The following is a 27,524-nucleotide window of genomic DNA, read 5'->3' as shown; positions in this document are numbered from 1 at the left end:
GAGCAGAGAAGACTGAGGGGCGACCTGATCGAGGTGTACAAGATTATGAGGGGCATGGACAGAGTGGATAAGGAGCAGCTGTGCCCCTTAGTTGAAGGGTCAGTCACGAGGGGACATAGGTTCAAGGTGAGGGACAGGAGGTTTAGGGGGGATGTGAGGAAAAACCTTTTTATCCAGAGGGTGGTGATGGTCTGGAATGCACTGGGTGGATGGGTGGTAGAGGCGGGATGCCTCACATCCTTTAAAAGGTACCTGGGTGAGCAATTGGCACATCATAACATTCAGGGCTATGGGCCAAGTGTTGGCAAGTGGGATTAGATGGGAGTTCAGGTGTTTCTCACATATCGGTGCAGACTCGACGGGCCTTCTGATAATGTGGTGACCAGAACGGCACACAGTGCTCCAGCTGTGGCCTAACCAACATTTTATACAACTCCAGCATAGATTGTGCTTTTGTAATCTATGCCTCCATTGATAAAGGCAAGTGTCCCATATGCCTTTTTCACCACCCAGAAACATGTCCTTTCAGAGATCTACACACCAAGGTCCCTTTGTTCCACAGAACTTCCGAGTGTCCTACCATTCATTGAGTACTTCCTTGTCAAATTACTCCTTCCAAAGTGTATCACCTCACACTTTTCAGCATTAAATTCCATCTGCCACTTACCTGCCCTGTAAGATTCCATGAATATAATCATAACACATTGTAATGTGCACAATGAATATTTACACACCAGAATGAATGTACATAGACCGCAACAAATGTTTAAACACCTTAAAAATCTTCCTTATTGTTTTGGAATTATAGGAACTATGTCAGAAATACATTTTTTCGTATATTTTATTTGTTCGTGTTGATTAATATTCACTCATACATGTAAACAATCAACTGTGATCAATACCTGAGATCAGTTATAGATTCTGTCTGTGGGTCAGTACCCACATGTAGCTGAAAACACAAATACAAAGGCTGATCGGCAATCTGCTCTTCCTCTTGTTGACAATGACACAGGACTGACACACGGGTTGGCCGGAATCGGGCAGAACAATGCAGATGAAACTCAAGCTCCATCCTGTAAGACACTGAGCTCAGAGTCACCTCTCCCCTTACAGGAGCGGGAGACTCGCTTGGAGAAGCAAATGCCATCTGTGTGGGATGTGGGGGTACTTGGGAATGGGGAGGGCTGTGTAGAGACAACAGGACTGACTCAATTTGTGGTGTTTCAGAGATGGTGACTGCTGCCTGATGTTAAAACTCCAGCAATCTAACACTGACCTTTGCTGCCTTTCTCTCTGCTTTGTTTTTCCACAGAGGGTGAGAACTGGCTCTTTTTTTTTTGCTGGGGGGGGGATCTCCTTCTTCTTCCACTGCTCACTGCTGAGAGAAAGAGAGTAGCTTGGAACGTCACCTCTCCAGTAGAATCCTGGTCCAACTTTGGCTTTGATGCTCGGTCGGTAACTAGACAAGCTATGACATTGCCAAGGCAGTGCTAACTCTGTATCCATAATTCGTTCTCTCCAATTACACTGACTGGTTGATTACACTGGGGAAGGGATGGATGAGGAAGTGCTGGGAGACAGCTCCTGCCAACTTGTTCATATCCTCCCCTTAATCATTGGGAAAACATTGTGATCAGATCAGATACACACACACTGATTGGATGTTGATTTACTTTCTTCTGCCTTCACATTTGGGAGTTTCTTCCCCCTCACCCCACCCCCCCCGGCTATTTCCGGTCCAGCATCACCATAGCAACACCGACTGCGGAATCGACGGTCTTCCCGTACACAATGGGGAGGGTGAAAACTCTCGCCACTTCCTGTTGCAACACCTCGTTCTTGGTCAGTGCACTTCCGCTGCCCATAATCCTCCGCACCCCGGATTCAATCAGCTGCTGGCAGGGTAACATGGAATGGAGGTTCTCCGCGATGCCACGGCATAGCGCCCTGGTTACGTGACCCAGCGAGAGGTTGGACGGGGAGATGTGGGTCACTGAGGCTAGCTGGTCAGGCAAGTGTCTCTCTCCAAATACGGTGGGCTGCACCACAAGGTCAGTGCAGGCAATGTTCAGAGCAGCACATATTGATTGGGAATAGATGGTGGACTCTGGAACCTCCTGCCCTGTGGAAGTGAAGAAAAACCACCATCAGCATTATGGGGAGACAGGGACATGAGTGGTAACGAAGCTGCAATAATAATCCAGAGGTCTCACGCTCTGGGGCACGGGTTCGAATCCTACCACAGCAGCTGGTGGAATTTAAGTCCGATTAATTCACAAAAAACAAAAGGTAGTCCCAGTAATTAAACTAGTGTCGATTGTCGTCACTAATGTCCTTTAGGGAAGGAAATCTGCCGTCATTACCCAGCCTGGCCTACATGTGATTCCAGACCCACAGCCATGTGGTTGACTCTCAACTGCCTTCTGAAATGACCTAGCGAGACACTCAGAAAAGTCCAAAAAGGAATGAATCCACCCAGACCACCCGCCATTAACCTAGGCACCAGAAACAGCAACTTCCAACCCTGCTGACCCTACAAAGCCCTCCTTACGAACAGCTGGCGGGGCTTGTTCCAAAATAAGGAGAGCTGTCACGCAGACTAGTTCATCCACTCCACCTCATCCCCACCAATCCACCTGTTGCAGGTGCATCTGTCCATGGCAGTATTGGTAGGAGTGACCACCGCATGGTCCTTGGGAGGCAAAGTCCTGTCTTGTTGTTGAGGATACTCTCCATTATCTTGTGTGGCACTACCACCGTGCTCAACGGGATTGATTTACATCAGTGCTAGCAATTCAAGACTGGGCAGCCAGGAGGCGCTGTGGACCATCAGCAGCAGTGGAATTGTACTCAACCACAATTTGATTTGATTTGATTTATTATTGTCACATGTATTAACATACAGTGAAAAGTATTGTTTCTTGCGCACCACAGACAAAACATACTGTTCATAGAGAAGAAAAGGAGGGAGTGCAGAATGTAGTGTTACAGTCATAGCTAGGGTGTAGAGAAAGATCAACTTAATGCAAGGTAAGTCCATTCAAAAGTCTGACAGCAGCAGGGAAGAAGCTGTTCTTGAGTCGGTTGGCACGTGACTCAGACTTTTGCATCTTTCTCCTGACCGAAAAAGGTGGAAGAGAGAATGTCCGGGGTGCATGGGGTCCTTAATTATGCTGGCTGCTTTGCCGAGGCAGCGGGAAGTGTGGACAGAGTCAATGGATGGGAGGCTGGTTTGCATGATGGATTGGGCTGCATTCACGCCCCTTTGGGCGGCACGGTGGCACAGTGGTTAGCACTGCTGCTTCACAGCTCCAGGGACCTGGGTTCGATTCCTGGCTTGGGTCACTGTCTGTGTGGAGTTTGCACATTCTCCCCGTGTCTGCGTGGGTTTCCTCCAGGTGCTCCGGTTTCCTCCCACAGTCCAAAGATGTGCGGGTTAGGTTGATTGGCCATGCTAAAATTGCCCTTAGTGTCCTGAGATGCATAGGTTAGAGGGATTAGTGGGTAAATATGTAGGGATATGGGGGTAGGGCCTGGGTGGGATTGTGATCGGTGCAGACTCGATGGGCCGAATGGCCTCTTTCTGTGCTCTAGGGTTTCTATGATTCTTCTTTGATTTGTAGTTCCTTGCGGTCTTGGGCAGAGCAGGAGCCATACCAAGCTGTGATACAACCAGAAAGAATGCTTTCTATGGTGCATCTGTAAAAGTTGGTGTCATCCTCATGGCCCGGCATATCCCCCACTCCACCATTACTATCCACCTGGAGTGTCAACCCTGGCTCAATGAAGAATGCGGGAGAGCATGTCACCGGGTGCAGCTGAAAAGGGTGGAATTGCCTGTTTGTGGTGGGTTTCGAGGCGGGAGGAAGCAAAAACTTTGGAGAGAGACCAAAAATTCAGATTCCGACTGGTGGGAAAACAGTTTGCAATTTTCCCCTCATCTCTTTCACAGCCGGTTGATGGCGGTGGAGTATCTCACTGATCAGTGCCCGGAAAGCTATTTACATTCATTACCACCACATAAGTGCTCATTAAATACTCTACTTGCCGGAATTACATTCCACCTTCCTATCCCGTGTCATGCCAGCGGGGATTCGCACTGGTGTGAAACATGTTTGGAAATGAGTGGCATGCATCAGTCAGCCCTCACTTCACTCGTGACTTTGAGGTGAACGCAACGCTCAAAGTTACCTGCATCTGTACTGCTCTGGTTTTGGTGCGATGGCAGCGCAATGCCACGCTGCGGGCACGGAAAGTTTGGTATGCTTCTGGGGAGTGGCTCCATATTCTGGGAGAACACCGTTGTGCAGCACTCAGTCAGGGCTGTACCCTCCGGAACCAGCATTGTGCCGGGGGGAGGATGACAGACTCATGGGGGGCAATGGATTTGTTGGGATTGCAATGGGAGGGGAGGGGAGGGGAGGGACGGGAGGGGAGGCGGACGCACAGGGGGACAATGGGGTAGAAAAGGGTTAGAAGGAGGTAAGGGGGAGGGGCAATGATGGCAGGCAGAGGGGGGGGAACCAAGGCTGGGGAAGCTGGAAACCGACAAAGAAAACTGGAATGCAGACACACACGGGGGTGGGTGGAAATCAAATTATTTGAATGGGATGGGGTGTACTCGGACTTTGGAATAGGAATAGGGGGGTGGGGAGTGGTGGCAGTGTGGCACAAGAGTTGCACAGAGACTTATGGGGGTGGATGGAGACTGTGTTGTGATCAATCATGTGGGAACAGGGCGACATGGTAGCACAGTGGTTAGCACAGCTGCCTCACAGCGCCAGGGACCTGGGTTCGATTCCCGACCTCGGGTCACTGTCTGTGCGGAGTTTGCACATTCTCCCCGTGTCTGCGTGGGTTTCCTCCGGGTGCTCTGGTTTCCTCCCACAGTCTGAAAGACGTGCTGGTTAGTTGCATTGACCCGAACAGGCACCAGAGTGTGGCAACTAGGGGAATTTCACAGTAACTTCATTGCAGTGTTAATGTAAGACTTACTTGTGACACTAATAAATAAATCAACTTTAAAGGGGAGCTCACAGGAGGACAGTCATAGTCCCTGGTCGAGGGCCAACAGGTCAGAGTGAGACAGTAAGGACAGTCCTGGGACTCTGTGGACCTCAGAGTCAAGGTGAGACAGTGCGGCCGCGGGGCTTTGCGGGTCAGGCTACAGGGCACACATGGCACTCTCCCACTCCAGAGATAGACCAGGCCGGTGTTATCAGTTGGGATGAGGCACAGTTTGGTGTGCAAGGTGTGTTTATTGTTTTACAGTCGGCAGTGATAGGCTGTCTGGCTCGGTACTGGGCTGAACATGGGATAGTCTTGGCTAATGGAGACATCTGCAAATCTCTTCCAACCTCTGCGGGATTGAGAAGTCACATATCAGGATTGGCAGCTTGGTCACCTGGATCTGTGAGTTAGTGCCCCAGCTGCAAGACTGTATCAGAAACAAGGCTGGTCCTGCACTAGGGCATGACAGTGGCTGCTCGCGGGTGGGAGCTTTGCTATTTTTTCCGGTTATTCATTAATCTATTATATCCATGATTCCACAGGGAGAAGGAGAAAAGAATAATGGAGTTCAATGCTGCCTTCATAATGGTGTAGATCGGATTGAGGAGGAGGAGAAGGGCTTGGTGCCACCACGCACAGCTTTGGGAGGAGCTACCAACTGAGGTCCAGGGTCCAGGGGAGGCCCAGCAAGAACCAGAGGATGAGGTGGTTGGAGCCATCCCACAGAGGTGCCCTATCGGGAGACGAGCAAGAGACAATGATGTGTGCTTTGCGCTTGTCAAGAGATGTGGTGGATCATACCTGCAACGTTCTTTGGCATGATCGAACACCCCATGGAGTGGGAGGACATTCCCTGCCAGTGCGCTTGAGAGTCACGCCCACAGTCAACTTGTTTGCCTATGGTTTGTACCAGAGATCCATAGGGTATCTATGAGGCATCTCACAGTTGTCCACACATAAACGTATCAAGGAGATAACAGATAGCCTCAACAGTAAGGCTCATTATAACAGCTGGTGTTATTACTGGACAAGTCATATCCGAGAGTGGAACCAGGCTGAAGAGTTCCTAGCTTTTATTTTTTGTTTAGAAACATGGACAGTGGATACTGAACAGTCACAGGCCGGAGTTTCATCGGCAGGCCCGCCCGAGGCTCGTAAGATCGCGCCCGAGGCCAACGGAGAATCCCGTTCTGCGAGCCTCGCAGGGGACACTGACACTTAGAATGGGCCCCCCAAGCTTCTCCATACTAGCAACTTACATCGTGATGTAACTATGGCATAAGTTACTTCCTTCAGGCTTTGCCATTCTAAGACACCTGGACGAAAGACAACAATAGCTTATATCTATTGGGCATCTTTAAAATAATAAAACATCGCGAGACGCTTCACAGGAACATTGCCAAAGTATGACACCGAGCAATGTGTTAGGATGTAACTGGTGACAACTTTGTATTGGATGTAATGTGACCAATGGTAACAAGCTGTAAGAGTCAGCTGACCCAGTAAACCATGGAACCAATTACAGAATGATGTGATGGTCAGCTGACTCACTGTAAATAAGAACCTGTTGGGAATTGTGTGGGAAGCTTGGAGTGGCCCAGGGTGAGGCCCCATGTTCGGAGTAATGAAGTTTCTTTATTAAACCCTTTCTTTGATTTATAAGTTGGGGTAAGTTTTGTTGGATTTTTATTGTCTGCATTTGAAGAGTTACCCCTGAAGTGTAGGATGATATTGTGAAATTCCGCCCTGGAGGTTTTTAAGGACAGTCTGGAGGAGGGAAGTGAAACTTCAAAAGTACCCAATCTTAAGAGAAGTCAGTTTTTAAAAATAGACAGTTTCTAGTAATTCTTTGTTAACTTGATTTTTTTGTTGTTTTTTTCACTATAGATTGTAAACTCTGCAGTCCGGAAAACTATTCTTTGGAAACACCAATTTATGAAGCAGCCCCAAGCAACTCGGCACCATTTTAGCACAAAGGGCAGAAACATGGGAAATACAATATTTGGATCGGTAAAATAACTTTTATTACTACTTGGTAATGTTTTATCACTGTTTAATGGCTCAGATAAATATTTGTATCTGTGGTGTTCATACACACATTTGTGGTCAGGCAGTCTAATGTCACTCTATAATCCAGAAAATTCCAAAATTCACAAATGACTTGGTCCCAAGAATTCTGGACTGGAGGGTTGTTGTGTAAACTCCTTCTTTGGCAATGATTCTGAGACAGGTAGTACTCAAACTGGGTGTTTCTAAAATATTGTTTTTGAAATATTTTCTATTGTTATCTTATACTTTATAAAATTCTGACTAAAAGAAATGGAAAAAGACGAAATAATCAGAGACTGAGGGACAAACATGCTGATGGATTGGAGGGTGTGGACAGACATGTCGATGGATTGGAGGGTGCGGGACAGACATGTTGAAAGGGTGATAATGAATGGATAGGCAATCTTAAGGGATGAAGAAGGGAGGATAGAAAGACTGAAGAGATGAAACTGAAAGGATAGGGAAGTGAGGTGGATGGAGAAGGGGTTGATAGACAGATTGAAGCAATGGAGATGGAGGGACAAACAAATTGAAGACACTATTGCAGGATTACACACTGAAGGACAAAAATCTATGGATCAACTGAAAAGACAGGCAGAGGATACGTACTTACTGATGGAGATGGATAGACAGACAGTGAAGGGACAGAGATGGAAAGATAGATAATAGGAACATAGGAGCAGGACTAGGCCATTCAGCCCCTCGAGCCTGTTCCACTCTTCAATGAGATCATGGTTGACCAATGGGCTAACTCCATACACCTGCCTTTGGCCCATAACCCTCAAACCTTTACTTAACAAAAATGTATCAATCTCAGATCTAAAATTGGCAACTGATCCAGCATCAACTGTCGTTTGTGAAAGAGGCAAAAGTCTGAGGTCACGTACCAACCGACTCAAGAACAGCTTCTTCCCTGCTGCTGTCAGACTTTTGAAAGGACTTACCTTGCACTAAGTTGATCTTTCTCTACACCCTAGCTATGACTGTAACACTACATTCTGCACTCTCTCGTTTCCTTCTCTATGAATGGTATGTTTTGGCTGTATAGCGCGCAAGAAACAATACTTTTCACTGTATGTTAATACAGGTGACAATAATAAATCAAATCAAATCAAGACAGTTCCAAACTTCTACCAGACAGTGAAGGGAAAAGAGATAGAGAGACAGATAGCAAAGGGACAGAGATGGAGGGATAGACAGTAAGAGGACAGAGATGGAGAGGTAGACAGTAAGAGGACAGAGATGGAGGGATAGGCAGTAAGAGGACAGAGATGGAAAGGTAGACAGTAAGAGGACAGAGATGGAGGGATAGACAGTAAGGGGACAGAGATGGAGGAATGGATGCCTGCAATGAAGTGTCTTGTTTTTTTTTGCATCCCGAGATCTGGGAAGTGATTTGCATCTTTCACAATGCCAAAAATGTCTTACCCAACTCCTGCGTCCACTGTTTCAACATCTCAACGAAGGAGGCCAGCACGTTGCCACCATTCAAGGCAGCTGCCACAGCCAAGTATATCCCGTCAAAGTATGGGAAGTACGTGACACTAGCATTGGGATTGGGTCGAGCCGGTGGCAGGAAGGCAGGCATCAGGGCAAAGGTCAACTGGGCAGAAGTGCTGATGTTCAAAACTAGAGAGTAAGAAAGATTCTGGTCAGTAACCTGTGGGGAGATTGTGTAAACAATTTATCCTTCACATCTGACATTTAAAAAGCTGGAACTTTCTCTGGGATCTGCCTAAGCTGTCTATCATTGACCCTGCTGAATTACACGATGTCGAAGCCAGGGAACCAAATTTCGTCAGGCCTTGATGAAGGAGCAGCGCTCCGAAAGCTAATGGCATTTGCTACCAAATAAACATGTTGGACTTTAACCTGGTGTTGTTAAAACTCTTACTGTGTTTACCCCAGTCCAACGCCGGCATCTCCACATCATAGCTGGAGAAAGACACACCTCTTTGTATACTCCATCCCCCTTGCAATAAATTCCATTTGCCCTCCCACAATATTTGCTGTACTTGCATGCCATCTTTCTGTGATTCACGTACAAGAACACCCAGACCCCTCTGTCCCACAGATTTCTGTGGTCTCTTTCCATATAAATAATATTCTGTCTTTCTATTCTTCCCATCAAAGTAGACAACTTCACATTTTTCCACATCATACTCTATCTGCTGATTATTTTCTCAATCACTTCACCCTTTTTCTACTTCCCTTTGTGTCCTCCTTAGAGCTTGCTTTCCGACTTTTGTATCTTTGTACCATCAGCAAGTTTGGCTACAAAACACTCAGTCCCTTCATCCAAATCATTATCAGAGATGGTAAACAGTTGAGGCCCCAGCACTGATGGAGCTGGTGTTTCGAGTCCAGATGACCCTTTAACAAAGGTTTGACAATGGATCATCTGGACTCGAAACGTCAGCTCTTTTCTCTCCTTACAGCTGCTGCCAGACCTGCTGAGATTTTCCAGCATTTTCTCTTTTGGTTTCAGATTCCAGCATCCGCAGTAATTTGCTTTCATCCACTGATCCCTGTGTGATAGTTACAGTTTGTTCGTCTGAAAATGACCCATTTATCCTGTTTCGTGTTTGTTCGCCAATCCATGTTAATAAATTACCCCCAACAACATAAGATGCTATCTTGTCTTTCATGTGGCACCTTTTTGAATGCCTTTTGGAAACCCAATACTCTACATCTACTGGTTCCTCTCTGTCCATCCTGACTGTTACATCCTCAAAGAACTCTAATAAATTTGTCAAACACGATTTTCTTTTCATAAAAGCATAATGTCTCTGCATCATTGACAGATGTTAGGCCAGCTGGCCTATAGGTTCCCTCCTTTCCTGAATAGAAGTGTCCCATTTGCAGCTTTCTGTGGTCTGCCCTAGAACAACAATCAATTAGGTTGTAGTTTTGTGTCTGACAAACTATCTTCCAGGTAGCGTCAGAAGCACTGGACCTGTATGAGCAGTCAGACATACGATTTGATCCCTGAGGTGAAACTAAGCCCTTACCTGCGTCTGTCTTCTCTGTCATGCAGGCATACACAGAGCATTGGAAATCACCCAGAGCCACACCGACCTCTGTCCCCTCTGGCACACCGTACCACTCATGAGCCATCTTCCCGGCGATTACGCCGGATTTCGCGATCGCAGGCAGCAAGCAAGTGGGAAATCCAGAATCCCGCAATCTGGAAGAGATAAGGAAAGCCCCGTGAGAGAGGCCTTTAAACTCCAGAGACGGAACAAAAATGGCTGGGTGCAACTGAGCTGCTTTCACATCTCACTCTCAAAAGCAGTTCCCACAGCACAAATCTGCCCCTAATTCAATTTGTGAATCCCACACAGGGGGGGTGAGAGGGATGAGGAGGGGTGCCTTAGTGTGTAGGTGGCCCCTTATATTAGCAAGGTTGAAAAGGCGGGGCCTTCATGAATAACCTCAGCCGGGATGAGAATTGAACCCGTGCTGTTGGTGTCGTTCTGCATCACCATACTGAGGCCCACCTGTTATACAAGGTTTGGGGGCAGACTAGGAGTTTTACTCTGTGCCTCGGGCGGCACAGTGATTAGCACTGCTGCCTTTCAGCGCCAGGGACCCGGGTTCGATTCCCAGCTTGGGTCACTGTCTGTGTGGAGTCTGCACGTTCTCCCCGTGTCTGCGTGGGTTTCCTCCGGGTGCTCCGGTTTCCTCCCACAGTCTGAAAGACGTGCTGGTTAGGGTGCATTGCCTGAACAGGCGCTGGAGTGTGGCGACTAGGGGAATTTCACAGTAACTTCAATGCAGTGTTAATGTAAGCCTTACTTGTGACTAATAAATAAACTTTAAACTGTAAATGAGCCAGACATGCATTATGCTGATGTGTGAAGTTGTCTATTCCCCAGCACTGACAGGGCAAGCTGGAGATTTCACCCGGAGACAGTGTGGGATGTGCTCCCAGCTCCTGGAGAAAGGAAATGAATTTTCGGCAGAAATGGTGGCTACTTTCTGTGTTTGATAGCATCAGACCACCGCCCCCCCCCCCCCCCCCCCCCCCCCCCCCGCCCGCCCCCGCACCCCAGCGGTTTCCTAACACACAATTAAATGCAGGCTTACATCGGCAGATTCCAACTTCCACATCTGGTATTGAAGTAACCCCAACTGGCGGCGTTCTGGACTGACATCAATGGCTTCTTAAGCCCACACAAGACAGCAACGATATAATCGTGGATGGTCCCTGAAGCATTAAAGGACTCCAGAAACTGGGGCCTGGAAAACAAAAATCACAGGGCTCTCACTAATAAATATACAACAGTGTGATGACTTCAGCCAGGCTAATGAGGTTGGCTTGCTAGAGTATGAACTACCTGATGAGTCCTAACCTGCTCCTGGGCTGGCGAGACGCGCCATCTACAGGTCCAGGCAGCGGGCAATCGACGGGGCCGTCCATCCTGACTGTCTGCCCCTCTACCGCGACTACATTCACGGCCAGGTGTCTCTGGAGAGGGAGCGTGCGGTGTCCACGGGCGCGGTTGACACCTTCCGCGACCGCTGGGCACCGCAGGGGCTGGGGTGTATTATCGACCCTGATAATCACCTTTTGGTTTGATGTTTTAAGTTTCCTTTCGACTTTGTATTTGGTTCAGGCTGTTCCCCCTTCCTTTTGGGGAGCTGCCCCTTTTACTTTGTCCCTAAGTTAATTTGAGTTAGTTTATTATGTTGGTACCCGACAGAGATACCTGATGAGTCTTGCCTTCCGTGCCCGTTGGGTACCGCAGGGCTGGGGTGTATTATCGACCCCGATAACCACATTCTAATTTAATGTTTTATGTTTCCTTTCTGCTTTGTTTTTTTGGTTTGGGTGGTTCCCCCTCCTTTTAGGGAGCTGCCCTTTTTGAGTTGTCCCTCAGTTAATTTGATTTAGTTTATTTGGTTGGTAGACCAAAGAGGTACCAGATGAGTCATAATTGATGGTTAAATCAGGGCGCCTCATGCTCCCTATTTAAAGCAGGTGTGTCAGACTCCCAGCCTGCATTCCGCAGGGAGCAACAGGAGAGCTGGCTGTGTACAGATGTATGGTGTAAATAAAGTAACTTGGTGACGGGACTTCCGCCTCAGTGGAGTTATTACGAACAGAAAGGCCCCGATTTTACCGGCAGGCCCGTCCTGAACTTGGGGCGGGCGAGGCTCACAGAATGGCATTCTCCGTTGGTCTCGGGCATGATCTTACAAGCCTCGGGCGGGCGTGCCAATAAAATACCGGCTAAATTTATGTTCAAATTAAAGTCTGTAAATAATTCTTGATTCCAACTGATTTTTAAGGGATGCACGTTAAGCCACAAGAGTACAGCACTGAACTTTGGGTGGCACGGTGGCACAGTGGTTAGCACTGCTGCCTCACAGCACCAGGGACCCGGGTTCAATTCCGGCCTCTGGTCACTGTCTGTGTGGAGTTTCCACGTTCTCCCCTTGTCTGCATGGGTTTCCTCCGGGTGCTCCGGTTTCCTCCCACAGTCCAAAGATGTGGGGGTTAGGTTGATTGGCCATGCTAAATTGAGCCTGGTGTCAGGGGATTAGCAGGGTAAATGTGTGGGGTTATGGGGATAAGGTCTGGGTGGGATTGTGGTCGGTGCAGACTCGATGGGCCAAGTGGCCTCCTTCTGCTCTGTAGGGATTCTATGGATAAGAAACAGCCTCAATTCAGTTCTGTACAGAATATGGATTGACCAATAAATCATGACTAATCCACACTGCCACTTGTCTGAACAGAGACTGTATTTTAACAGTAATTTATTGGCCATGAAGTGATCTGGGATGTCTTGAGGTTGTGCAACAGAAATGTAAGGAATTCTTTCAAAGAAGCTTTGCGTTGCATCAGTGTGACTTGTCATGGTCACAGCTCGCTGTAGCTGATATTTAGATTGGCTTTCCTGAGAATTGTATTGGTTTCATTGGGTTTGATAGAGGCATATAGTTCAAAAGCAAATAAGTTATAATGAAAGCAAATCGCAGCGGATGCTGGAATCTGAAACAAAAACAGAAAATGCTGGAAAATCTCAGCAGGTCTGACAGTATCCATGGAGAGAGAACAGAGCTAACGTTTCGAGTCTGATGTGGGTTGTTCAGACTTGAAATGTTAGCACTGTTCTCTCTCCAAAGTTATAATGAACATTTATGAAACACTGGTTCAGCCTCAACTGGAGTATAATCTCCAATTCTGGGCGCCACGCTTCACAAAGGATGTAAAGGTGTTGGAGAGAGTGCAGAAAAGATTCACAAGAATGATTCCAGGTTTGAGGGACTCCGATTAGGTGGATGGATTAGAGAAACTGAAGTTACTTTGCTTGGGGAAGAGAAAGTCGAGAGAAGATTTGATGGAGATGTTCAAATCCTGAGGGCCTAGTGTAAATGAGGAGAAACTATAGGGAGCAAGGAACTACAAAAGGTCCTAAATGTAGCCCAATCCATCACGCAAACCAGCCTCCCATCCACTGACTCTGTCCACACTTCCCGCTGCCTTGGCAAAGCAGCCAGCATAACTAAGGACCCCACACACCCCGGACATTCTTTCTTCCACCTTCTTCCGTCGGGAAAAAGATACAAAAGCCTGAGGTCACGTACCAACCGACTCAAGAACAGCTTCTTCCCTGCTGCCGTCAGACTTTTGAATGGACCTACCTCGCATCAAGTTGATCTTTCTCTACACCCTAGCTATGACTGTAACATTACATTCTGCACTCTCTTGTTTCCTTCTCTATGAACGGTATGCTTTGTATAGCGCGCAAGAAACAATACTTTTCACTGTATCCTAATACGTGACAATAATAAACCAAATCAAATCAAACTCTTCCCATTAACAAAGGACAAATTAACTGCTATTTTTGTTTACCAAACAACAGTGACAATACTTGCGAAGTTTGGGAATGTGGAAGGTTCTGTATAAATCTTACCGACACTTTATAAAAATGGGGTTTGAGAGAGTTGGGGACAATTTTGAGATATGGGCTCATTTTCACTCGTCCAACTGCAGGAACCCTCCCTGCCAGCAGAGGGAGGGAGTCACAAAAACTTACATTTCTATATTACTATCGCACTGATCAAAGTACCATCCTGCCTGTTCTGCCGTTCAATGAGATTGGAGGGCTGTGATTAACTGCGTCTACGCACCTTTACCTGATCTCTTCAAATTCCTTTAGCTAACAACAATCTCTCAATCCAAGATTTAAAGTTAACAATTGATCTAGCGGAGGAGAATTCCAAACTCCTACCACGCTGTGTGTGCGGGGAAGCGTTTCCTAATTTCACTCCTGGAAAGTCTGGCTCTAAGTTTTTAGACTCTGTCCCCGAATCCTAGACTCTCCAACCAGTGGAAAGTTTCTATCATTCCATCGGTTCCCCTTGATAGCTTGAAAACCTCAACCAAATCCCACTTAAGCTTCTAAATTCCATGAAACTACCCCAACAAAATACATCCCAAGTGTTCCCAACAGATTGTCCTGGCTTCAGGTTAGTGATGACAGAACAGAGTAAGCCCCATTGCCTTCCCCGGCCCCGCCAGATGATTGTGAATTTAGTAATATGTTGATCGAACAATGCATCAGCAGCAATTTTATCAAAGCTGCTTTGGTGGTTTTGTTGCCTGTTGTGTTTGTGAAGAAGTTTGGAGATGTCTACCTGTTCCTCAAGAACCAGAAAATGGTGGCACAGCCAAAGCCAGTGGCTAGGCTGAGGTGGGAATCGGGCTGTGTGAGTGAATCGAGAAACTCGCGGCTGCAGCGACCGTCTTGCCAAGTGACCAGGTGACTCGTTCCCCGGGGTTGGAATGTGTGACCTGCTTCAGCCTTCTGCCAAATACAGCCTAAAACAGAGGAGAAACAAGAGAAAATATCTAACCTCCATCTCCCAAGGTGAACCAAACTACATCCACTTCTTTTTCCAGCTACGTCTGGTCATTAAATGTGGCTGTTCCAGCTTCTTCACACCCTAATCATCACCTTGTTTAGTTAGGGTGCATAGAATCCATAGAATCCCAACAGTGCAGAAGGAGGCCATTTGGCCCATTGGGTCTGCACCGACCACAATCCCACCCAGGCTCTATCCCTGTAACCCCACATATTTACCCCGTTAATCCCTCTAACCTACGCATCCCGGAACACTAAGGGGCAATTTAGCATGGCCAATCCACCTAGCCCGCACATTTTTGGACTGCAAAAATAGTGCAATCTATTCCTGTCCTGGATTAGTTTCTCTGCTTTAATCGCAACAAATATTATCAGAGTTATAGGTAAAATGAGTTGAGTTCAAAAGTAAAACCCCGTGTGCTAAATGCTAAGCAATTTCCCTGGTTTGGTTTGTGATCAAAATCAAGTCACTGAAATCTTCAAAAGCTTACGAGGTATTAGTGTGATTGAGGAAATGCCAAGATCTTATTCAAAATGGGAGTAGACTTTTAAAAATTATTTCATAAGATGTAAGTATCGCTGGCTAGGCCGGCATTTATTGCCCATCCCTAATTGCCCTCAAAAAGGTGGTGGTGGTGAGCTGCCTTCTTGAACCGCTGCAGTCCTTTGGTGTAGGTACACCCACTGTGCTATTAGGGGGGGAATTCCAGGAATTTGACCCAGAGACAGTGGAAGAAAGGCCGATATATTTCCAAGTTAGGATGGCGAGCGGAGGTAATGGTAGAGTTTCCAGGTATGTGCTGGCCTTTTTCATCCAGGCAGGAGAGGTCACAGGTTTGGAAGGTGCTGTCTCAGGAGGCTTGGTGAGTTCCTGCAGTGCACCTTTTGGATGGGACACACTGCTGCCACTGAGCGTCGCTGGTGGAGGGAGTGAATGTTTAAGCTGGCAGCTGGGATGCCAATCAAGTGTGCTGCTTGAAAGTTGCTTTTGGTGAACTCATCCCGGCAAATGGAGATCATTCCTTTACATTCCATGGCCCAGGGGAAACTCTGGAAGACGCAAGGGGAGGGATTCTCCTGCTTGTATTGTAAGTATGACGGGGGATCTGTAGAAAGCCCCCTGGAAACGTGGTGGTGCATCTTGTAGATGGCTCCAATGGTACTCTGGAGCTGGAGGGAGAGAATGTGAAAGCGGGCTGCATTGTCCTGGCAGTATCAAGGTTCTTGAGTGTTGTTAGAGCTGCATCCATCCAAGAGAGTGGGGAATATTCCACCACACTCCGGACCTGAGCCTTGTAGATTTATTCTGATTCTAAGATTAACGACTGCAGCAGTAAAAATATCCGACTTGTTTTGGAACTGACAATGGATGTTCGGAAACTTTATATGGCTTCACTGATTCTCAGAGGCAGTGCCGCACTGTCAGAGGGTCAGTACTGAGGGAGTGCCGCACTGTCAGAGGGTCAGTACTGAGGGAGCGCCGCACTGTCAGAGGGTCAGTACTGAGGGAGTGCCGCACTGTCAGAGGGTCAGTACTGAGGGAGTGCCGCACTGTCAGAGGGTCAGTACTGAGGGAGTGCCGCACTGTCAGAGGGTCAGCACTGAGGGAGTGCCACACTGTCAGAGGGTCAGTACTGAGGGAGTGCCGCACTGTCAGAGGGTCAGTACTGAGGGAGTGCTGCACTGTCAGAGGGTCAGTGCTGAGGAAGTGCCGCACTGTCAGAGGGTCAGTGCTGAGGGAGTGCCGCACTGTCAGAGGGTCAGTGCTGAGGGAGTGCCGCACTGTCAGAGGGTCAGTGCTGAGGGAGTGCCGCACTGTCAGAGGGTCAGTACTGAGGGAGTGCTGTACTGTCCCAGGTTCTGCCTCTGTTCTGAACCCTAATGAACAACAGTGAGGAGGCATATTTCCACCTCTGCCTTTCTGCACTTACCTTCCTGGCTTTTCCACAACATCACTCCATGCATCTGTCCCGAGACACCGATCCGGGCCACCCTGCGGAGGCGTTCCCTGGGCAATGCAGCAACGCAGTGGTGAAGGGCTGACACAATCCGAGCAACGTCCTGCTCCCGGCCCTGGAATGAACATCAAGGTGACAAACCTGTCCTGAGTTGCTGAGCCTTCACCTCTTCCTTAATCTCAAAGAACAAAGGGGTCAACAGCACAGGAACAGGCCTTTCGGCCCACCAAGCCTGTGCTGACACATGATGCCTTTCTAAACTCAAGACCTTTTGCCTCTACGCGGTCCGTACCCCTCTATTCCCTGTTTATTCATTTATCCGTCAAGATGCCTCTTATACGTTGATATTGTATCTGCTTCTACCACCTCCTGTGGCAGCTCATTCCAGGCACTTACCACCCTCTGTGTGAAAAAACATGCCTCTCACATCTCCTTTAAACTTTCCCTCTTTTACCTTCAGCCTATGTTCCCTCGTTATTGATGTTTCTACCCTGGGAAAAAGACTCCCACTATCCATTCTATTCATAGCTAATACCGTCCAAACCAGGCAACATCCTGGTAAATCTTTTCTGTACCTTCTCCAAAGCCTCCACATCCTCTGGTAGTGTGGCGACCAGAACTGTCCAAAAAATTCCATATGTGACCGAACTAAAGTTCTATAGAGCTGCAACATAACTTGCCAATTTTTATACTCTATGCCCTGACTGATGAAGCAAGCATGCCACATGCCTTCTGACCACCATATCCACTTGTATTGTCACTTTCAGGGAAGCGTGGACCTGTACGCCTAGATCCCTCTGAATGTTAATGCTTCGAAGGGTTCTGCCATTTACTGTACACTTCCCTCCTGCATTAGACCTTCCAAAATACATCACCTCGCATTTGTCCAGATTAAATTCCATCTGCCATTTGTCCACCCAGGTCTCCAGCCTATCTATGTCCTGCTGTATCCTCAGACAATCCTCCTCACTATCTGCAGCTCCCCCAATCTGTGTCTCATCCGCAAACTTACTCATCAGACCATCTACATTCTCCTCCAAATCATTTATATATATATTACAAACAACAGGGGTCCCAGCACTGAACCCTGCGGAACACCACTGGTCACAGATCTCCAGTCAGAAAAACACCCTTCCACCGCTACTCTCTGTCTTCTATGACCAAGCCAGTTCTGTATCCATCCTACCAGCTCAAGATGGATCCCATGTGACTTCACCTTCTGTATCAATTGGCCTTCCCCCAATTTAGTACTTTCACCCAAGGACTACTATTACCCTTATCCATAAATAACTTTAAACTTACAGAATTATGGTCACTGTTCTCGAAATGCTCCCCCACTGAAACTTCGATCACCTGACGAGGTCCATTCCCTAATACCAGTTCCAGTATGGCCCCTTCCCTAATTGGACTATTTACATATTGCTTCAAGAAACCCTCCTGGATGCATCTAACAAATCCCACCCCCCCATCCAAGCCCCTGGCACTAAGGGAATCCCAGTCAATATAGGGGAAGTTAAGATCACCTACCACAACAATCCTGTTGTTTTTATATTTTTCCATAATCTTTCCACATTCCTGGTCCTCCATCTCCTGCTGGCTATTGGGAGGCCTGTAGTACAACCCCATCAAAGTGACTGCACCCTTCCTATTCCTGAGCTCTACCCATATGGCCTCGCTGGATGAGCTCTCCAAGGTGTCCTCCCTCACTACAGCTGTGATATTCTGCCTGATCAGTAACGTAACTCCCCCACCACTTTTACATCACTCTCTATCACACCTGAGGCATCTAACTCTTGGAACTTTAAGTTGCCAGTCTTGTCCCTCTTTCAACCAAGTCTTTGTAATAGCTACAACATCATAGTTATATGTACTAATCCAAGCTGCTCTAAAACTCTCTTTTACCTTCTTCCACCTGTTCTTTCCTCACAGCTGATAATACCCAGAAGGTACGACATTTAATAGAGGAGACAGAGTCATAGAGATATGCAGCATGGAAACGGGTCCTTCGGCCCAACTCGTACATGCTAACCAGGTTTCCTAAACTGAACTAGTCCCATTCGTCAGCATTTGGCCCGTATCCCTCTAAACCTTTCCCATCCATGTACCTGTCCAAATGTATTGTAAATGTTGTCATTGTACCCACTTCTACTGCCTTCTCTGGCAGCTCATTCCACATACGCACCACCCTCTGTGTGAAAACGTTGTCCCTCCGGTCCCTTTTAAATCTTTCCCCTCTCACCTTAAGCCTGTGTCCTCTAGTTTGTGTGCTAGTTTCAAGATATAGACAGCTTGGTATGGCTCCTGCTCTGCCCAAGACTGCAAGAAAACTATAAAAGGTCGTGAATGTAGCCCAAATCCATCACGCAAACCAGCCTCCCATCCATTGACTCTGTCTACACTTCCCACTGCCTCGGCAAAGCAGCCAGCATAATTAAGGACCCCACGTACCCCGGACATTCTCTCTTCCACCTTCTTCCATCGGAAAAAGATACAAAAGTCTGAGGACACGTACCAACCGACTCAAGAACAGCTCCTTCCCTGCTGCTGTCAGACTTTTGAATGGACCTACCTTGCATTAAGTTGATCTTTCTCTACACGCTAGCTATGACTGTAACACTACATTCTGCACTCTCTCCTTTCCTTCTTTATGAACGGTATGCTTTGTCTGTATAGCGCGCAAGAAACAATACTTTTCACTGTGTGTTAATACATGTGACAATAATAAATCAAATCAAAAAAACAAAAAAGGATTTTGAATGCTCTCAGGTTATGAGGTGGCTGGGATTGACCCACCTGCAAGGTGAACTCTTCGGGACCTCAGCTTGGCCATATGGCCATACTTCCACGCTCTTCCCATCTTTTTAACTTGAATTAGCATGTTCATAGAATCCCTACAGTGCAGGAGGCCATTCAGCCCATCGAATCTGCACCGACAACAATCCCACCCCAGGCCCTATCCGCACAAACGGACAGATTTACCCCACTAAGCCCTCTAGCCGACACATCCCAGGACACCATGGGCAATTTAGCATGACCAATCAACCTAACCTGTACATCTTTGGAGTGTGGGAGGAAACCGGAGCACCCGGAGGAAACCCACACAGACACGGGGAGAATGTGCAAACTTCGCACAGACAGTCATCCAAGCCCGAATTGAACCCAGGTCCCTGGCGCTGTGAGGCAGCAGTGCTAACCACTGTGCCACCGTGCCGCTCAAGACATATTGTAGTGACAATATATATGTCCCCCTGACACTAGGGTTAATTTAGCATGGCCAATCAACCTAACCCGCACATCTTTGGACTGTGGGAGGAAACCGGAGCACCCGGAGGAAATTAATTATGTTGCTATGTTATGTATCTCTGTGCTTTTACTTTCAAACACCTCAATTCATTCTGTATCTGTAGCCTTCTGGGTAAGTGCCTTCTACACTCTCACAATAGAAGATTCAACCCTGGGCCTTTGGATTATTAGTCCAATGTTCAACATCACTGTCTCCCCAGTATTCTCAATGTTAAATTGCTTAGTCTGCTCACAACAGCAGTGACGAAACTGGATATCCCGGGTCTTAGGATCAGCTGAAAAAACGATCCTGAGGCACGACCCTCAAGATTGCAGAAAGAAATCCCAGAAGACTTGGGAAGTGGGAAAGGGAGGTTGGATGGGATGTGTGGGGGGGGGGGGGGGGGGGGGGGGGGGTGGTGGTCTACTGCTTGTGGCTTTTACAAAATATTTTACCCTACCTGAAGGATTTGGAGGCTTTGGAGAGGGCACACAAAAGATTTACCAGAATGGAGGGCATTAGCTATGAGGAGAGGTTGGAGAAACTTGGTTTGTTCTCACTGGAATGATGGAAGTTGAGGGGCGACCTGATAGAAGTCTACAAGATTATGAGAGGCATGGACAGAGTGGATAGTCAGAAGCTTTTTCCCAGGGTGGAAGAGTCAATTACTAGGGGGCACAGGTTTAAGATGCGAGGGGCAAGGTTTAAAGGAGATATACGAGGCAAGATTTACACAGAGAGTGGTGGGTGCCTGGAACTCGTTGCCGGGGGAGGTAGTGGAAGCGGATACAATAGTGAGTTTTAAGGCGTGTCTTGACAAATACATGAATAGGATGGGAATAGAGGGATATGGTCCCCGGAAGGGAAGGGGGTTTTAGTTCAGTCGGGCAGCATGGTCGATGCAGGCTTGGAGGGCCGAAGGGCCTGTTCCTGTGCTGTAATTTTCTTTGTTCTTTATTTATTCTTAAAGCTAATGCACAGAATGGACAGGGAAAGCCCACAACCATTTCCTTACTCTCTTCAAAAACCACCTCAACTTCAAACTGAATCCAATTCATGGTCCCCACAAGAGACAAGTACAAGCTCCAAGCTGACAAGAAAAGGCATTGGGACTGAAGTGCTGTAGAATTGTGGCAGTGCCAAGCAATGGGGCAACACCTGATTGCATTACTGAACGGGGTGTGTACTTCCCGTCTCCATGGTTACACTCTACCAAAGTCCAAGCAGGGAAAACACCGTGTAAGTTACTGAGTGCAGGCAGTTTCCTGGGTTTTCCTACATGATTGTCTTAACTGTGCGAATTCTTTGGATAAAACAGCCCCAGAAATTATTTTTGCTCTTTTTCAGATTCAATTTAACAGTTAATTCTGATGCGTAAAATCACAACAGGCCTACAACTCAGACGGAGGCCATTCAGCCCATCAAACCCGTGCCAGCACATGGGCAGAGCTGTCCAATTAGTCCCCGGGCTCTTTCCCCAGAGTCCGGCAAATATTTTCTTTTCAAGTATTTATCCAATTCCCTTTGGAAAGTTACCACTGAGCTTGTTCCACCGCCCTCTCAGTCTCTCTAAATCCTAACTCACTATGTAAAAAAAAAACCTCTTCTCGACACGGGGTGCACAGTGGTTAGCACTGCTGTCTCACAGCGCCAGGGACCCGGGTACAATTCCAGCCTTGGGTCACTATCTGTGTGGAGTTTGCACGTTCTCCTCATGTCTGTGTGGTTTCCTCCCACAGTCCAAAGATGTGCAGGTTAGGTTGATTGGCCCTGATGAATTGGCTCTAGTGTCAGGGGGATTAGCAGGGTAAATATGTGGGGTTGTGGGAATAGGGCCTTGGTGGGATGGTGATCGGTGCAGACACGATGGGCTGAATGGCCTCCTTCTGCACTGTAGGGATTCGATGATTCTATGACTCAGCTTGGGTTCCTTAGTAAATGACCTGAAATGCAGATGTTCGCAGCGTGTGGCTCATTGGACAGTGCTCTCACTCCTAAACCAGATGGTCATGGATTGAAGTTCCATTCCAAAGACCTAGGCACAAAAGCTAGGCCAATCCTCCGGTACAGGACTGAGGGAGTGCTGCACTGCTGAGGTGGCAAGACGTTCAACCTAAGGTCCATGTCAGATGAAAGAACCCATGGAATTATGACAAAGAACAGCAGGGCAGATCTCTCCAATGTCCGAGATAATATTTATTTAAGAGCTAACATTACCAAAACATTGTTGTTCGTGGGAGCTTGCTGTGTGCGAATTGGCTGCTGTGTTTTTTAAAAATTCATTTATGGGACCTGGGCGTTGCTGGCTGACCAGCATTTATTGCCCATCTCTAGTTCTCCGAGGGCAGTTGAGAGTCAACCACATTGCTGTGGCTCTGGAGTCACATGTAGGCTAGACCGGGGTAAGGACGGCAGATTTTCTTCCTATTAGTGAACCAGATGGGTTTTTCCAACAATTGATAATGGTTTCATGGTCATCAGTAGATTCTTAATTCCAGATTTTTTTTATTGAATTCAAATTCCACCATCTGCCCTGGCGGGATTCGAACCCGGGTCCCCAGAGCATTAGCTGAGTTTCTGGATTCATAGTTTAGTGATAATACCACTAGGCCAATGCCTCCCCCAACACTACGAATGTAGTATTTCCTACACGACATACGAACATGCATAATTAGGAGACAGTGGGCCACTCAGCTCATCAAGCTTGCTTTGCCATCCCCTGAGATTATAGCTGATTTAATTATGACCTCATTCCCACCTAATCCAGATAACCTTTCACCCCCTTGCTTAGCCCTGCTGCCTCACAGCGCCAGCGACCCGGGTTCGATTCCAGCCTTGGGTCACTGTCTGTGTGGAGTTTGCACATTCTCTCCGTGGGTTTCCTCCGGGTGCTCCGGTTTCCTCCCACAGTCCAAAAATATGCGGGTTAGGTGGATTGGCCGTGCTAAATTGCCCCTTGGTGTCGGGGGAGTAGCTCGGGTAAATGCCTGGTGTTATGGGGATAGGGTTTGGGTGGGATTGAGTACAGACTCGATGGGCTGAATGGCCTCCTTCTGCACTATAGGATTCCATGATTCTATGATATGCTTTGGGACGTCCTGAGGTCATGAAAGGTGCGATGGAAATACGAGGATTTTCTTTATTGGTAAGAGCGGCTACTTTTCCATGAAATTCAATGAATAGCCAGTACAAAATCAAAGCAAGACACTATACTTCCTTTACCTTGTCTCCCTCCGTGCTGCTGACCTCTGCCTTGGTTTCCTGGATCTGGCTGTCGACCACTGTCCGGCTCTCGGTATCCAACAACACCGCCTTCACTGAGCTGGTACCAAGATCCAGACCCAACACGTACTGGGCAGAAGGAGCTGGCAAACTCATTTTCAACTGCAAAGACACACACAAAAACAGCTGTCAACAGCCTGCATTCCTATAGCACCTTTAACGTAGTAAAACATCCCAAAGTGTCTCGCAGCAGCATTATCAAAAACTGACACTGAGACCGGAATTCTACTGGCCGCCTGCCCCGGAATCGGAGCGGGCGAGGCGCGCAGAATGGCATTCTCCGGGCGGGATCTTGCGAGCCTCGGGTGGGCGAGGCGGTAAAATTCGGGCACAAGTCACTGGGGGAGATAATGTTAAAAAGAAAAGCTTGGTTAAAGAGGGAGGTTTTAAGGAGTGTATTTAAGAAGAGATAGGTGGGCAGGTTTAGGAAGGAAATTCCGGAGTGTGGGAGCCTGGCAGCCGAAGACAATGCCAGTAGTGACCAGTGATTAAAATCAGGAATTGAAGAGACCAGAATCGGAGGGGCGCAGAAATCTTGGGTAGGTGGTAGGGATGGAGGAGGTTACATTGAGGCACTAAGGGTCATCTGGACTCGAAATTTCAGCTCTTTTCTCTCCTTCCAGATGCTGAGATTTTCCAGTGTTTTCTCTTTTGGTTTCAGATTCCAGCTTCCGCAGTAATTTGCTTTTACATAGAGGGATCATGGAGGGATTTGAACACAAAGTGAAGAGGCCTCCATCATGGGGATTACAAGAATTAACCTTCTCCAATTGTAAACAGGATTGGCGAGACTAAAATCTGAGGCCAAAGAAATGTAAAGAAACATAAGAACATAAGAAATAGGAGCAGGGGTAGGCCATCCAGCCCCTCGAGCCTGCCCCGCCATTCAATAAGATCATGGCTGATCTGATAGTGGTTTAGTTCCACTTACCCGCCCGCTCCCCATAACCCTTAATTCCCTTATTGATCAGAAATCTATCTACCTGTGTCTTAAACACATTTAACGGGGTAGCCTCCACTGCTTCAATGGCCAGAGAATTCCAGAGATTCACTACCCTCTGAGAGAAGAAGTTCCTCCTCAACTCTGTCCTAAACTGACTCCCCCTTATTTTGAGGCTGTGTCCTCTAGTTCTTGTTTCCTTTCAAGTGGAAAGAATCTCTCTGCCTCTACCCTGTCTAGCCCCTTCATTATCTTATATGTCTCTATAAGGTCTCCTCTCAGCCTTCTAAACTCCAACCAGTACAGGCCCAGTCTACTCAATCTCTCCTCATAAGCTAACCCTCATCTCCAGTATCAACCTGGAAGAGCATCATAATTAGATAAAACAGATATATCACAGAAACAAGGCTACTGGACTTCACCTGAAGTATCTTGTTTCTGAACTAGTTTATTAAACATTTGTTGCACCCCAGCTGGAGTAGGGGCCAATCCTGGGCAACATACTTCAGGTAGGATGTCAAGGCCTTGGAATTGGTGCAGCGATTTATTGGAAAAGCTGGGATTGAATTTGTTGTGAAGGTTAAAGAGAGGTTTTCATAAGAGGCCTTCAAAATCATGAAGGGTTTGAATAGAGTGATTGAGGGGAAACTTTCCAGTGGCAAGAGGGACACAGATTGAAGATAACTGGCAAAAAAAACCAGAGGGAGATAAATGGAATGTTTTTCCACAGAGCAGGTTGTTACGATCTGGAATGTGTTACCCGAAAGGCTGATTCAATAACATTCCAAAGGGAACTGTACTAGTTAGACAGATCTGGCCAAGAGCTATCATGGTGCACAATGGGCTGAATGGCCTCCTGCACTGTATCAGGTGGTAGGATGGGCTCTATGTGGAAGTGTTGGGTACCTTAAATTAAGTTAGACAAATCCCCAGGGCCGGATGGGATCGATCCCAGGTTACTGCGGGAGGCAAGGGAAGAAATAGCTGGGGCCTTAACAGGTATCTTCACATCCTCTTTGACCACAACTGAGGTTCCAGAGGACTGGAGAATAGCCAATGTTGTTCCCTTGTTAAGAAAGGAAGCAGGGATAATCCAGGAAATTATAGGCCTGTGAGCCTGACATCAGTGGTGGGGAAGCTTTTGGAGAAGATACTGAGGGACAGGATATATGAACATTTGGAAGAAATTGGGCTAGTTCGTGACAGGCAGCATGGTTTTGTACGGGGAAGGTCATGTCTCACCAACTTGATTGAGTTTTTTGAAGAGGCTATGTAGTTTATATGCATTTGACATTTGACAAGGTCCAACATGGCAGACTGGTACAAAAACTAAAATCACATGGGATTCGGGGTGGGCTGGCTAGATGGATACAGAACTGGCTGGGTTATAGAGAGAGAGTAGCGGTGGAAAGGTGTTTTTCAGAATGGTGATCTGTAGCTCGTGGTGTTCCGCAGGGATCAGTGCTGGGACCTCTGTTGTTTGCAGTATATATAAATGATCTGGAGGAAAATGTGGTTGGTTTGATCAGTAAGTTTGCGGATGACACGAAGATTGGTGGAATTGCGGATAGTGTCGAGGATTGTCAGAGGATTCAATAGGATAGAGATAGATTGGAGACTTGGGCACAGAAATAGCAGATGACATTTAATCTGAACAAATGCGAGGTGATGCATTTTGGAAGATCAAATTTAGATGTGAATTGTACAGTAAATGGCAGAACCCTTCGGAACATTAACATACAGAAGGATCTGGGTGTACAGGTCCACAATTCCTTAAAAGTGGCAATGCAGGTGGCCAAGGTAATTAAGAACGTTTGCCTTCATCGGCTGGGGCATTGAGTACAAGAGTTGGGAAATCATGTTGCAGCTATATAAAACCTTGGTTAGGCTGCATTTGAAGTATTGCGTGCAGTTCTGGTCGCCACGCTACCAAAAGGACGTAGAAGCTTTGGAGAGAGTGCAAGGAAGGTTCACCAGAATGTTGCCTGGTCTCCAGAGTGTTGGCTATGAAGATAGATTGAAAAAACTGGGGTTATTTTCACTGGAAAGACTGAGGCTGAGGGGAGACCTGATAGAGGTCTACAAAATTATGAGAGGCATAGATAGGGTGGATAATCAGAGACTTTTTCCCAGGGTGGAAGTGTCAATTACAAGGGGGCACAGGTTCAAGGTGAGAGGGGGAAGGTTTAAGGGAGATGTGCAGGGGAAGTTTTACATACTGAGAGTAGTGGGTTCCTGGAACACACTGCCAGAGGAGATACATAAGAACTAGGAGCAGGAGTAGGCCATCTGGCCCATTGAGCCTGCTCTGCCCTTCAATAAGATCATGGCTGATCTTTTCATTGACTCAGCTCCACTTACCCGCCCGCTCACCATAACCCTTAATTCCTTTACTGTTCAAAAATCTATCTACCTTTGCCTTAAAAACATTCAATGAGATAGCCTCAACTGCTTCATTGGGAAAGATTGGAGGGTGGAAGGGTCTGTTTCTGTGCTGTACTTTTCTTAGAAATAAAAAATGCTGGAAAATCTCAGCAGATCTGACAGCATCTGTGGGAAGAGAATACAGTCAATGATACGTTGGCTCTATTCTCTCCTGACGATGCTGTCAGACCTGCTGAGATTTTCCAGCATTTTCTGTTATTATTTCAGATTCCAGCATCTGCAGTAATTTGCCTTTAGCTGTACTTTTCTTTGTTCTTTGTTCCTCTGGCAGATTAGCATATACATGAGGGGCGTGGTCTGCATATATTAGGGCGGTGCTTTATGATCATTGACACACCAGCCGCAATTTAGTTAAAAACATATTGCGGTGATCTATTGAAAACAACCTGTAAAGGAACAAAATGGAGGAGTGACCGGTTAAGAAAAATACACTGAAGGGATTTGAATTCCGAGAGAAAAACTATTACCTGCTCGAGCCTCAGGCCGCAACGCCAACGCCACCCAACCGCCAAGAGGCGGGGCAGGAGCGTGCGTCACTGCGTGAGGGGCGGGGCGGGGCGGGGGCGGGGCTGGAGCGTGCGTGTCTGCGGGAGGGGCGGGGCTCGGTGAGGGGCGGGGCTGCGTGCGGGGGCGGGGCTGCCTGAGCCGGGGCCGTACCTTTCGGGGAGGCGGGGATGGAGCGT

The 27,524-nt window shown here is 47.4% G+C and overlaps 1 protein-coding gene across 1 annotated transcript; it reads right to left on the bottom strand.

The window, feature by feature from the left end:
• Positions 1-1,343: 1,343 nt before the first annotated feature.
• Positions 1,344-27,357, bottom strand: shpk (sedoheptulokinase). Its single transcript, XM_078224597.1, has 8 exons — positions 27,309-27,357; positions 23,397-23,558; positions 16,865-17,006; positions 14,707-14,890; positions 11,149-11,301; positions 10,071-10,246; positions 8,488-8,688; positions 1,344-2,122 (listed from the first exon to the last, which is right to left on the bottom strand). Exons 2-8 carry the CDS (start codon positions 23,550-23,552, stop codon positions 1,728-1,730), a joined length of 1,407 nt encoding a protein of 468 aa, XP_078080723.1. The 5' UTR covers positions 23,553-23,558; positions 27,309-27,357; the 3' UTR covers positions 1,344-1,727.
• Positions 27,358-27,524: the final 167 nt, after the last annotated feature.

This window comes from Mustelus asterias, chromosome 12 (genome assembly GCF_964213995.1).
Source record: "Mustelus asterias chromosome 12, sMusAst1.hap1.1, whole genome shotgun sequence".
NCBI classification, from domain to species: domain Eukaryota; kingdom Metazoa; phylum Chordata; class Chondrichthyes; order Carcharhiniformes; family Triakidae; genus Mustelus; species Mustelus asterias.
The sequence above is the reverse complement of the archived record's forward strand: the minus strand, read 5'-3'. Positions and strand labels throughout refer to the sequence as shown.

Coding starts and splice junctions, on each gene's coding strand:
- shpk (XM_078224597.1), bottom strand. CDS start 23,552: ATGAGTTTGCCAGCTCCTTCTGCCCAGTACGTGTTGGGTCTGGATCTT. Junction 14,891..16,864: donor GTTGTGGAAAAGCCAGGAAG/GTAAGTGCAGAA, acceptor CCTCTGTTTTAG/GCTGTATTTGGCAGAAGGCT. Junction 10,247..11,148: donor GGAAGTTGGAATCTGCCGAT/GTAAGCCTGCAT, acceptor TATCTCTTCCAG/ATTGCGGGATTCTGGATTTC.